Below are 13,997 nucleotides of genomic sequence, written 5' to 3' on the forward strand. Positions count from 1 at the left end.
CTAAGCCTTCATCTAGGCAGGATGTGAAATGTCAGGCCATTAATCTTATATTTTTAATGCAGTGGTTACAGGATGGGGTTGATGTGGGATTGAAAAACAATACTGACTTTGGAGAATTCCTTTTTTTTTTAGCCTTAAACACTGACACCCACTCACCAGGGTTGGGAAAAAGCTACATGGGATTCTAGGGTGAGCGTTCATTTCCCCTGGCCTCTGTTCCTTGGCTGTCAACAAAAGCAGAAAATGCCTAGTCAGAGCCCACTGGCGCATGCCAACACAGAGACCTGTTTCTTATTTCATCTGGCACAGTACAGAACTGCAGTCACAACCACTAAGGTGGAGAGCTTGGAGTTCCTCCAATAATTGACACCATGAAATCAGCAAGACAAAACAAAGCAATCAATTGTGAGAAAATGGAGGTATGTATATTCTAACGGTAAGCCATGGTTAACACATGGCGTTAGATAGCTATCTGTATTTTCAGTGTACTCCTGAGTCCACCAAGAATATACACAGATCTCTACATTTTCCTATATGAAAAGTCTGGTTTCAACATTCATTCCCCAGATAGGGTGATTTACTCAAAACCTTAAACCCCAGGATTCTAGTAGCTAAGGCAGTTAAAACCAAAAGAGCGCAGGTATTGCCTTGACTAGTGACAAACAGAACCCAGCATCCTCTAATAAACATTTAAGAAGTCAAACATGCTTTTTATAGCTGGGAGCGAAGCCTGTTTCTGTGCTTCCTTCTATCCTGATACCTCCTGCCAACACACTGGGTAACGTTAGAATAAGCACTGTCACAGAAGGGGTGACCCTATAAACAGGATGCTGGCCCAGAGATACGACATTCATCAGTGATACCATTCCAGCAAGTCTACATGTTCTGCACCTCATTCCAGGGTCAGGGTCTCAGGCAGACCCCTAGGAACTCTAGGGGGGTGGGGAATGAGTTGTAGACTTCAAATTCTAGGGCTCAAAGATCACGGCCCGGGGCTTCCCTGGTGGCGCAGCGGTTGCGCGTCCGCCTGCCGATGCAGGGGAACCGGGTTCGCGCCCCGGTCCGGGAAGATCCCACGTGCCGCGGAGCGGCTGGGCCTGTGAGCCATGGCCGCTGAGCCTATGCGTCCAGAGCCTGTGCTCTGCAACGGGAGAGGCCACAGCAGTGAGAGGCCAGCGTACCGCAAAAAAAAAAAAAAAAAAAAAAAAAAATTAAAAAGATCACGGCCCTCAGGCTCCGAGTTCTTCAGTTCTCTTCCTGGAATTCTTGGGCCATCTTCCCTTTACTGTCATTTTCTCTCTTCTTCCTGCTAAAGGGCAAAACTGACTGTTTGAAGGGCATCACCTCAGGTAGCCGAGAACCTCCTTCTTCCTACTTGCCTAAAATAATTACACATCCCATCAGTGAGACTGCGTCATGGAGGAGAAAAGTAAAAGTGAAATCCCACGCACACACCTGGTTCTTCTCAAACTATCAGCTTTTGTTCTATTTTACATATCATTCATCCAGAACATGATGAATACGTGGGTGGCATCATCCATTTCGTCTGTGCAATGATGTGATGCACACGAGTCTCTTGCCCTGTGCTGGGCCCATGTGCACCCGGCAGAGAAGAGCTCTCACGAAGCCCAACTTGAACCTGAGCCTGCTGAAGCACCAGCCGTGCTGTCCTCATTTCCCAGCTGTCACATACTTGCTGGAGTTACATGGGTCAAGACGGACATTTAGCTTGGAATTTAAGTTTCTAGTTTTACACTTTTGAGTACAGCTGGATATTTTCAGTCTACTTTAAAATCCAAAGGTTGCCCACTCAACTCTACTATGATCATTCTGAGTATGGGATTTATTATTCACAGTGCTGTACCTCAAATCAGAGAAAGGCGGCTTCAATACCACAGCTCAGGAAAAACTGGAAAGTGTTCCATTTCTCCATCCTGCTCAGTTTTTCCCATAACCCGTTCCAGCTTGGAAGACGAGTTTCCTGTCTCTGACGGAGGCAAATATGGGAAGAGTAGCTTTGCTCTTAAACAAGAGGCTAGAGCTGAACTCTCCTTCTCTAATCTTGCTGTATGTGTGGCTCATACCTTCCTTCCCAAGTGGGGGAAACCATTGGCACTGAAGAGTTAAAAGGTTCACCAAAATCTGGGCTTCAGAAAATGCTAAAAACAGCACAACAACAAAGAGATACTGAAGGGGTTCAACTACAGCTTAGTGCCTACTTTGCTAAGGTCGAAACCTTCTGTATTTTGGTAAACATCCTAGTCTGTTCCACCACAAGCACTGTGACAAACTTCCCTTGCCCAAAGATCATGACCCTAGGTCCACAAAGGTGGATAAGAAATAAATTCTCAAGCTACAGGAATACAACAGAGTTTGTGAAGTAAATTAAATGATGATGTGAACCTCACCTGCACGCAGATCAGAGTGGGGAAACTGAAGGCAGAGCTGGAAAGAGAAATCCTCTTTATGCATGATTTAATCAAGGACATAGCTCATAAAATTGCCAACAATTTGGAATTTTCCTACAGAAAGTTGAGGAAACATGCCAATAGCAAGAAATGAGATGACTTCAGTGCCGACAGTTTGACCTGTTGGCACTGAACCAATGTCCTCAAAAGAAAAGGATGATGCTTCCTCTGGGACCACGGGAGCTGGGGAAAAAAACCTACCCATCGCACAGGCAGAGGCACGAGGAGACCACCACAGAGCAGCTAGAAAGGTTTGAGTGCCGGGGATTCAGAAGAGAGGCCTTGACATTTGAAACCAGTGTCAGCTGAGAGTTAGGACATGTGTATGACGTGGACCCCAGGATCTCTCACACTAGAGTAAAAATAGATGTATTCTTCAAAAGCTCTCCCTGTATATGTTATAATGTGCGGTAGAGAGGAGTCCTTCTTAAGCAGCAGAGAGCTGAGGTGACAAAGGCGATGTTAGAAGCAAAGTCTCCCCATTTTAGACATTTGCAGCAGTTTGCCTATAGTAACCAGGCAGGAGGGCCACCTAATTGAAGAAGCACGGTTACTAATTTACACTCAATCCAGAGTGTGTCTGAGAAAGGTCATCCACTCTGACCCAGTGGGCATCTGGGGGAGAGACACATTTATCAGTGAGGCAGGAAGATTACCCCGTAGAACCTGCCAGTTTAAGCCTATGTAATAGATGAGGTTTTCACAGCCCGATCACCCTCAAAACTAGTTTGGGGAAGGAAATAACAAGCTAATTCTAAGAATTTATATATCAGTGTCCTCCCAAATAAAAAAAAAAAATGAGTCTTTATTATTACATTTCCAACTCACAGAACTCCAGGCTGAATATGATTGGACATATATACACACACAATCACAAATTTCTGGAGTCATCTCCCACACCCCTTCTCACAATTTGGCCGAGTTATGTCTCAGGAAATCTTCCAGTTCAACCCCATACACCAACTTGAGATAAACAGAAACCCTGAAGTCTTGTGGCTCTACCCGCCACTCCAAGTGCTGTTACAGGTGGAATATCTGTTGGAGGAGATATTTTTGCTGGGTTAGAATACAGCTGCAGACTCTGCGTGTGGTTAAAATGTGCATCTGCATGACTCCTGACCTGCAGGCTTTGTGCCTTCCCCTTTCATTGTCTTGTCTTGTCTCTTGCCACACGGGTTGCCTTTCAGGCTGTAATAAAAATATATCTTCTATTCAGAATGATCCTGGAGGGCAGGTGGTGCAGATGGGTAGGACTGCTACATATTAAGTTACTGAGTCTACAATTGAGAAATCGGAACTCTGGGGTTCTAACTCAAAATAAATATTATTTCAAGGTAAATAAACTACTTGGCTGGCTAGTGAAATGCTTAATTCTTTCTAAAACCATAACTGCCAAGTAGACTTGTGCTTTATGCTACATCCCAAGACAAAAATCAGGTAACCTACATCTTCAGAATGATTCACAGAGCATCCCTTCCTATTTCTCCCCTCAGTGCTGAGAAATGACTCTGGAGCCTGCAGTTTAATATACGCAGCTAGGGTTACTTGGTGCTCAGGTAAAAACCGCCATAAGGCCCAACCTTGATTAACACCGACTATTTGTTTAAGCCTGATGGTACCTGGATGGAGGCTCTCAGTGGGAAAAGGAAGGATGTAGCACGTGGAAGCTTGGACAAGCTGAGAGCTGAGGGCAGCTCTGCTAACAGACTCAGATGGCACAGTGGGACATGACCACTGAAGCCAGCAACCTTCTGAAAATATCACTATCACCTTCAAAACCCAAGCTTTTTTTTTTTTTTTTTTTTTTTCTAATCAGGAAATCGGGGGTGAGGGGAACATTCCAAGAACAAGGGCAGCCAACCTTCATAAGGTACCAGGACATGCTCTGGCAAAAATATTTTCACTTTCCTAAAGTTATATGCTGTCTTCAAGTCCAACTATATTGTATACATATGTGTGTGTGCGCGTGTGTGTGTGTGTGTGTGTGTGTGTGTGTGTGTATTTATCTGCTCCTTTTCTGAGAGCAGAAAAGGGAACAATTTTTTTTAACTCCAAAGTTGGTAATATTTGTAGAATATTATTTTGGTTGGTTGTTATTTATGACTCAGAACACAGATGAAATCAAAACTTCTGCAACTGTCCCTAAATTCACATCTTTAAAAGGTCCTTTTCTCCATTCACATGAATTCATCTGAATCATTGCCGTCCTGTAGGAAATAAAACAGTGAAACCATAAAAGCCTTCGAAATAAATAACTTGATTAAAAAAATTTACAATTAGTATTAAGTAACAAGCCTCCTTATGCCGAACTGCAGACTTCACAGTAAAAAGTAAAATAATTAAATTCACTCATTTCTCCTCTACCTTTACTTGCTAGTTGTTTAGAATAGCTAGGTTAGCAGCTCTGTTCTCTGAGGTGTCATTACATGGCCTGGGTTGCCCAGCAGGAAGAGACAATGATTCCCAAATTATGAAGTAAGGCCCAATGACTTAGTATAGGATGTACCAAGAGTGACCGAAAGCAAATGTAACTCTTCCTTCAACAAATATACCATAACATGAAACCAAACAAATACTGCCTCACTGTTTTAATGCCAACAAAGCTGCAAATATGCAAAAATATTTTTGACCTAAATTCCATTACTTTGAGCCTCAGGGTTATCACGTATTTGTTACTTCACAAGATGGCTTCTTTACTTTTTTTTTTTTTTAAACTGAAAAAGTCACCAGGAAACTACAGGCTAGTTATCAAAGTTAGCTGGCTTGCCAAGCTTTTGATGAAAAAAATCTTACATGATGGTGGTGTATAGTGTAAACAAGTCCTGAAGATCAAGTACAAAAGTAGAGCCCCAAACTCCTTTCTGAGCTACTGCACACCCTAAGAAAACTGCTCTGGATGCCAACATTCACTAATAATGTGAGTTCTGGGACATTTGCTTGAAAATGTCATAACTTGAACACAACACTGTTTTGACTTCTCTCTCTTGCCCGCTGCTTTACACCTGACTTGTTAGAGAGGGAGAGGACTTACGCTAATAGGTATGCTATATGCTTTTCTCCTTAATAACTCGTATTAAAGATGGGCAGGGAAATAGGAGGAACAGGTAGAGAACAGTGATTTCTGTGAAGTCTGGTTTGATCTCTAGTTTCATTCAGCAGGCTTCTCTGTGCTTCTCTTCAATTAGCACAACGAACTGAGGCCACGGTAAAAATGCCTTGGATAATTGTACAAAAAGAAAACTAACGTTTGTAGTCTATCCACGCACCAGAACTCTGACTGCCCGAAAGTTCTAAACTGCACCAACAGCATTAGGGATGTGGAAAGAGTCAGCCCGCAACTTTGAAGGTCAGCTTTAGATGCCAAACACTGAGGATGTCTGTGTCCCCAAAACTCACTACGATAATGTTGGCTTGGGGCCAATCCAAGTGAATTACTCCCTATAAAGACTGTGAGTTAGATCTGCAGACTTGCGATCTGTCTGGGGATCTGTTTGGGATTAAAGTAACTTTTAAACATATGGCTGCGATCCAACACTTGATTTGGACCATTTTTGTATTTTAGATTCCCTTTAAGAGTCAGTATGTTTTTCAGCGTAGCAAAATAGGTTTCTTGTCATCCACTTAAAAAGTGATAAGCAAATAAAATGTCAAAAGTAACTGCTGATGGTTCCTGATGCCTAATTTAGAAAGATTAGAAAGAAATTATAGATTGAAGAGAATTCTTCTACATAGGAGAGCAAAAACTCAAAATTAAAACCAACCTCAGAGTGGAAGCCTAATATTTTTCCTGATGAACTTATATAAGCTAAAATAAAAATTGAGTCATATCTTATGTAAACACCAGCCTTTGACTGAAAATCAACTGATCATGCTGCCAAAGTGGATCAAAAAAAGGTCTGCGTCCCCTTAACAGAAGACAGTTACAAGGAGAATGAAAGCCCATTCTTTTGAAGTATGGGGAAAAGCTGTGTGAGTCCTACCACTGTGAGAGAGAGAGAATGGAAACACCCAAAGCAAAACTTCCTCAGAAATTTGAACCCGATTTCAACCTGGGCCTCAGGAACAGAGGTAGCAGCAACGGGGGAGAGAGGAAAGGCAGAAGGGTTAATAATCCTTTGGTCTACAAATCCGACTTCCTAATCCTGGAACTTTTAACATCCATAGCTATATGGTGGTGTTTGTATACATACGTATATTCGCGTGTGTGCGCGCGCACGCGCGTGTGTTTATTTCTTAATTCCAAAACAACATTCAAACTTTGAAAATCCATGACGAAAATGCCTAAGGTCATAACATAATATACGTGCCAGACTTCTGCTGAAAAGTTGTCTCTAAATAACAGGAAACTTCAATAGCAACAACGATCACAACAAAGACGTTAGATTTGGGTTGTGTTAAAGACTTCTGCTCAACTGTTAAACTGTTTTCTAAGAATAGTTTCCAGAAGGGATTAAATACATCTCATCTTTTGATACTGATACTCTGTGTGTAAATAACAACTAAGGACTACAAGGATAAGAAGGAGTAATGACCGTTTATATTGAGTGCCTAGGTCAAAGAGGAACTTTCACACACATGACCTTGTTTAAATTTCAGAACAGCCTCAGGAAGTAATATGTCTCCTTTTATTGCTGAGGAATACTCCTTCTGAGAGGTTAAATAACTTTATTGGTCTTATCCAATTAGTAAATGACAGTTTAAGTGTCTAAACTTCAAATTCAAGGTTCTATTTAATTACATAATGCTACTCTGGAATTTTTCAGGAATAAATTATGAAGCTACATCTCTGACTCATAAAGGAGCCTCATAAATTTAGTTTTTCAAAGAGACAGGAATAAAAATATTGTTCTTATCCATTTTTAGAAGGACATATAGCTATGAACAAGGTGTAAAATCCTATTAACAATTATAATTCATGCACTGAATATGGGGTTTGGCTAGGTAACCCTTAAGGGGCCTTAAATTCTGTTATTTCCAAGCATCTAGAGCAGTTCTGTTTAACAGCATTTTTTGCTGTGACGGAAATGTTCCATTTCTACACTGTCCAATACCATAGCCGCTAGCCACACATGGCTAATGTGACTGAGAAACTGAATTTTTAAATTAAATGTAATTTAAATAGCCACATGCAATGAGTGCCCAGTGCACTGGACAGCACAGATCTAAAGCATCGTACATTATACTATAAACATTCAACACAGCAAATATATCCACCTAATTTCAATTTTCCGCAAAGACTGTTTAATAATAGCTAAATTGTACTATCTCCAGACACTTCAAAATAAATTTTGGGAAAGACGGTACTTGTGGACACTAAGTCCCTGCCATAGTTCCAATCCAATAACGAAGTGTCGATGCTAAGAAGATCCTTTCCGTACCATAACGCGGATCACCATTTCCCTTTATCGTAGGTCCTGAGGAACGTGAAGACAACCAATAATGCTGTTTAGACTACAAATAAGATCTTTTGTTTCATTTAACTGAAGGTGATAATTTTGTCCTCGCTCAATTACAGTATAGAATCTACGGTCACATTAACATAGAACAGTAATAGATAAAGGCACTTCTGCATGCCTGCAACTAGAAAAGAGGGGAATGGGGAATGGGAAAGTCCTATAAATACTAACAGACCCGCACTTCACAACAGACAAGGTGTAACAATCTCTCTCCACGAGGGGGGGGGCGGTGTCAATGTCTAACAGAATCCACCTGAGTGTATGACTGTTGCCAAACCACATCAAGCCATCTGCAACATGTGAACCAACACTGGCCAGAAACTCAGTCATTAAAAACTTAGTGAATTATTTCAAAGCACAACATTAGAGCAAAGAACTTGAACATACCTGATTTGAAGACATATTCTCAACCTTCATTAGAGATGAATAGCTCCTAGAAGAAAAGACACATTTAAAGTAAGGTTATTTGGTTGCCAAGTATCTCATGAACCTTTACCAGGTATCTAGCAATGCTGAGGGCCTTTCGAAGAAAATATAATCCCTGCTGAGCTCAAGGAGATTGCAACATATAAAGGATAAATATCTATGACAATAAATAACATGTGCACTACACTTTACAGTTTACAAACACGCTTGCTCGCTCATATCATGTCACTTCGACAATAACAGTGAGGTGGTGGCATTACTCAGATGAGGAACTTCATCTACAGCCAAGAGCAGACATGATTCAGAGCTGAAGTACACTGTCCAGACTATAGATCTACAGGAATGCAAAAGAAGAAACACATTAGTGTGGAAAGGGCTGTCGGGGTACTCTTCTCAGGTGACGTGTAACCCAAACTGAGCCTGACAAGTAGGGAGGATGACCGAGGAAGGCAGATGCAGAGGTGGGCACGAGCAAAGGCAAAGAGATGGTACTTACAATGACATTTCAAACCAACTCAAGTGGAGTCTGAAAGCAAAGTAGTGGGAAGTCAGGCTGGATGTGTGGGGCTAAATTACCTTGTCCTAACCATGTGAGTCAAAGCAGTGTGATCAGCAGGAAGCCACAGTACATGATGGAGTAGAGAGATGAGATTCGACAAGTATTTATTAAATATCCATGACGTATAAAACCCTGCGCTAAGCCTGGGGAGAAAACGCAATGGGAAGAAATGAGAAAATGATGAATAAGACAAAGCCTAACCCCAAAACGCTTATCAGGAAAGGAAATAAGACCTATTCAGTAGTGGCTACATAAAAAGTTCTAGTAAAAATACATAAAGAGACAAAGGAAAGTAAGACCACATAATACCAGTGTTTTAAAAAGTGTCATCCAGGGACTTCCCTGGTGGTGCAGTGGTTAAGACTCCATGCTCCCAATGAAGGGGGCCCAGGTTCGACCCCTGGGCAGGGAACTAGATCCCACATGCATACCACAGCTAAGAGTTTGCATGCCACAACTAAGGAGCCGGCGAGCTACCACCGAGGAGCCCGCAAGCCACAACTAAGGAGCCGGAGAGCCACAACTAAGGAGCCAGTGAGCCGCAACTAAGGAGCCCGTGTGCCTCAACTAAGGAGCCCACCTGCTGCAACTAAGTAGTCTGCCTGCCACAACTAAGACCCGGTGCAACCAAATAAATAAATATATTTTTAAAAAATAAATTTAAAAAAATAGAGTAATCTGTAGCAGAGAGAAGAGAGGGAGAAGGGCAATTAAGGCAAGGAGACCAGTTACTGACAACGGTACTAATCATTTACCAAGGACGCTTTACTTGCTAGGACCTGTATTATGTGCTTCATAAATCACTGCTCATGCCCACAACCACCTCCTAAGGCAAGGGATAGCAGCAGGCCCACTGTACACACAGGAGCTATGGAAGCTGGCCAAGGGGTCACAGCGAACAAGTGGGAAGAGAGGTTTTGAACCCAGATCTGACTCCCAAGCTTATACTCAGGCCATCGTGCTCCAGTCCACCGCAATATCCCACCTCGAGGGCATGAACGCAAGGGGTTAACAGCTGTGCCGGTAAGAAGGGATAAATCTGAGAGGAATCAACGATGACACCAAGGTTTCTAGCATGGGTGATCTGAAGGAAATAATGTTACAACTGAGAGAAATGGGAAAATGTTGCAAAGAAGATGTACTTGGTTTAGGACAATGTCACTCTGGAAGCGATGGTGGGACAACCAAGTAAATATGAACTGTAGAAACTGGAAACTGAGGACCAGAGGGAAGGAGACTTGTCATGGACAGAGACAATGAGCTGGGAGACACCCAGAGAGAGATAGTAATGATGCTTGTAAAAGTCAGTGGTATCGATAAGATATAAATGGACAGGTAAGATCAATAAGTTGCATGAGCAGAAAGAGAAAGCCATGTTGATAAAAAAAGTAGTTAAGAGCAGAGAACCTCACTTCCAACTGTATTTTAAAATCACCTGTGAAGATTAAAATATCTTCAAGCGCCCAGCTGTGGGCATCTACGAGCCAGGTTCAGGAACCACAGGGTCCGAATCCCCACTCATATGAAAGCAACACACCAATTACCCTTCTTTAGGCCACACGCCTCCTCTGAGCTCCATCCCATTAATCCACCTGCCTGTCTGACTTTTTTGGGGGATGTCTCAAAGGTACTTCCAGATTCCTATGTCCATACCCGACTCATGGTCTCCCCCCGACCAAAACCAGTCTGGCTCCTGTCCAGCATTTCCTAGCTCAGAGAACAGCATCACTGTCCATTCCATTTCACAAGCCAGAATCGGCGCACTCATTCTTTTCCCTGCCCCTCCTCTGAATCCAATCTATTTTCAAGTCCTGCGATTTTATCCAGGAAACTATTTCTCACCGGTCCAGTTCTCTCCACCTCCACATCTCCACCATAGCCCAAGCGGCTAACTCTGTCACGTGGACAGCTACTGGCCTAGCCACACCCCTACCTGGCACCCTTTCCAATCAGGTCAGTCACATGACCTTTCCAAAACACACACCTTCCCACACTACCCCTGGCTTAACACTCTCCAGCGACCTCACAAAACCCTCAGCCTAGAGACAAACATGACCAACAAGGCCCTGCTGGACTAGCCCTCGACCCCTGGGCTCCCTCACCCCGCTGCCCCAGACGCCTGGGCCGGCTTTCAGTCCTGTGGGTGGTCTTTGCACACACCACTCCCCTGCTTCCCGCACTCTTTCCACTGCCCCCACCCTTTTAACTAGCACAAGAGTTTGGATCTTAGTTCAAGCATCCCTGTATCAAGGGAAGCTAATCTCAGTTACTTATTCATCCGTAATGTACTGAAGAGTCACTCACTGCATGTGCAAAGCACAGGGTCACATTCAAGGAGGTACGGGAATGCAGAAGTGCCTCTTTGAGGGAGCTTATCATTAAAACAAAGACCTATGGCACAACACAGCATTATTTATGGAAGGCAGCAGCAGTAGTGTGTGAGAGAGAAACAGCAGGAGGTACAGTGAAAGCAGCCACTTCTACACCTGACCATACCATCCTTTCAATCACTGGTCTCACCATTACCTCCTTGACACGTCGCCAATAAACCCTTCTGACAAGTTTTCTTCTTCCTAATATCCCAGGAAACCTACAGTGGTTCCTTAGCACTTACAGCGTGAAATTCTGGACTAAACAAAACCTTTTAAGTCACTCTCCAATGTACCTAATTTTTCATTCTTTTATCTGCCTTTGAATCACCTTGACTCAGGCCTTGCCAACCTGGGCATTCTTTGCCTCACAGGCAGCAAGCTACAGTAGAAGTGTGTACTTCAGAATTACAGACTTGAGTTTGAATTCCTGCTTTGCCACTGATCAGCTACAACCTTTCACACATTAACCTCCTTGCTAAAGTAATCTCTGCCCCCACATCAAGTTCATGCCAATTCTCAGACTGACGACACGCTTACCTGTGACTTGCCATCTTACCTGTGTCTTGTACTTTCCTGACTTCAATCACCTGAACCTCAGGTTCCAATTCTGATCTCTGAGACTCCCAACTTTTAAATATCCCCATCTCAGGTAAACTTAGGCCCTACCCTTGGTCTTTTCTGATCTGTTACTGACTTGCTTATTTCTTCCGGTTTCAAAGTTCACATGGTGAGCTTGATTTTGATGTTAATAAATGTTTGCTACAGTATGACAAAAGCCAAGTAAGTGAATACAAGATTATACCCTGAGAAAACCATAATTCGAAAGGAGACATGTACCACAATGTTCACTGTAGCACTATTTACAATAGCCAGGACATGGAAGCAACCTAAATGTCCATCAACAGATGAATGGATAAAGAAGATGTGGCACATATATACAATGGAGTATTACTCAGCCATAAAAAGAAACGAAATTGACTTATTTGTAGTGAGGTGGACAGACCCAGAGTCGGTCATATAGAGTGAATTAAGTCAGAAAAAGAAAAACAAATACTAGCGCATATATACGGAATCTAAAAAAAAAATGGTACTGATGAACCTAGTGGCAGGGCAGGAATAAAGATGCAGACATAGAGAATGGACTTGAGGATATGGGGGCAGGGGGCAGGTGGGGAGGGGAAGCTGGGAGGAAGTGAGAGAGTAGCAGTGACATATATACACTACCAAATGTAAAACAGATAGCTAGTGGGAAGCAGCCGCATAGCACAGGGAGATCAGCTTGGTGCTTTGCAACGACTTAGAGGGGTGGGATAGGGAGGGTGGGAGGGAGACGCAAGAGGGAGGGGATATGGGGATATATGTATACATATAGCTGACTCACTTTGTTGTACGACAGAAACTAGCACAGCACTGCGAAGCAATTTTACTCCAATAAAGATGTATTAAAAAAATAAATAAACACAGCAGGTAAGCAGTCTGTAACCATGAATCCAACTACTGAGATGAAACTGACTACGACACACTGGAGGGAGCCACGGACACTGTTCCACAGCACCTGTGGTGTCCCCTGGGAGACTCACAGGTACCTGCCTGAAGGACCTCTCCAAAAACTACATGGAGACTGAGTAGAAGCTGTTCTGCTTCTCTAACTTTCCAGGCAAGGCCACTTCTAAGGCTCTGACTACTTTCAAAACCTACGCAGACTCTCTTCTGCTACATCCTCTTACTCTATGTATGGCTTACTGTGTAGCAGGTACGGAAAGAACATGCCATGTGAGGCTTCCTCCCTACACCTAACCCTGTACAAAGATTCTCTAAACTAAAATCCCATGAGATCTTAGGCTGACAGGGAAAGTGTGAGCGAAAAAGCTGTCTAAAGAGCTAACGGACAAGATGAGTAAGTGAGAATTAATATGTGAAGCCTAAATAAGGGGAGCTTTTCACTATTGTGTGAATGAATAAAATGGTTAATAAAAGATGTTAATATACTGCTACTATTTAGCTTCCACACTTTGGCATCCTCCCAAACAATCTAAATATTTCTTTAAAAAACTACCTAAAAGGATGATCTTTATGTAGACCTATCTACATTATCAGATCACTGGAATTTCTGCACACCGAGGACAAGGGTAAAGCACTCATTTGCAAGAACAAGATGGAGTTCTGTCTCCAGGGGCTGCTGCTCTTTTCATCTGAGAAGGAAGTTGGTGCCTTCTGTGTTGTGGGCTTTGCTCTGTTCTGATCCCGAGGCTAATGGATATACTCCTGACTACAGCTCAAAGAACCTGGACTATACAATGACAGTTCCATCCATTTTTCTTCTCCTGGTAGAAATTAGAAATGAAAAGTTTACTGCCATTCCTGTTCAGAAAGTTGAAAAAGGAGTCTAGAGTCTAAATAATGGCTTTAGAATTGGAAAGAAGCTGGGTATCTTCTGGGTGTGAGGCTGTTAAGGACTTCTTCCCTGCTGCAAGCACTGGGGATACTGTCCAGGATGAGACTATCTTCTCAGTTTATCTGTAGAATCCCCTGAAGACTCAAAAGTCAATTTTCTTCAGCTATCACAGCAATTAAATTGGACATTCCTTACCAGATGGTCCAAACAAAAGAATCTACTATTGGTGAAATTTAATGGTATTTTCCTTGTCAGAAAGGCAAGTGAAAGACTTCAGAATGAGAAGATTTTGTAGGCATAGCATTTGATCTCTCGGGTGGA

The 13,997-nt window shown here is 42.7% G+C and overlaps 1 protein-coding gene across 2 annotated transcripts in view; it reads right to left on the reverse strand.

The window, feature by feature from the left end:
- Positions 1-3,535: 3,535 nt before the first annotated feature.
- Positions 3,536-13,997, reverse strand: part of CCDC25 (coiled-coil domain containing 25) — a 40,647-nt gene continuing 30,185 nt past the window's right edge. For both annotated transcript variants that reach the window (XM_007127866.3, XM_024130843.2), the window contains 2 exons: positions 8,312-8,357; positions 3,536-4,675 (listed from right to left, as the gene is read on the reverse strand). In XM_007127866.3, coding sequence (XP_007127928.1) covers positions 4,646-4,675; positions 8,312-8,357 — 76 coding nt within the window. In that variant the 3' untranslated portion in view covers positions 3,536-4,645. The remainder of the gene's footprint in view (positions 4,676-8,311; positions 8,358-13,997) is intronic.

This window comes from Physeter macrocephalus, chromosome 9, assembly GCF_002837175.3.
Source record: "Physeter macrocephalus isolate SW-GA chromosome 9, ASM283717v5, whole genome shotgun sequence".
In the NCBI taxonomy this organism is placed as follows: domain Eukaryota; kingdom Metazoa; phylum Chordata; class Mammalia; order Artiodactyla; family Physeteridae; genus Physeter; species Physeter macrocephalus.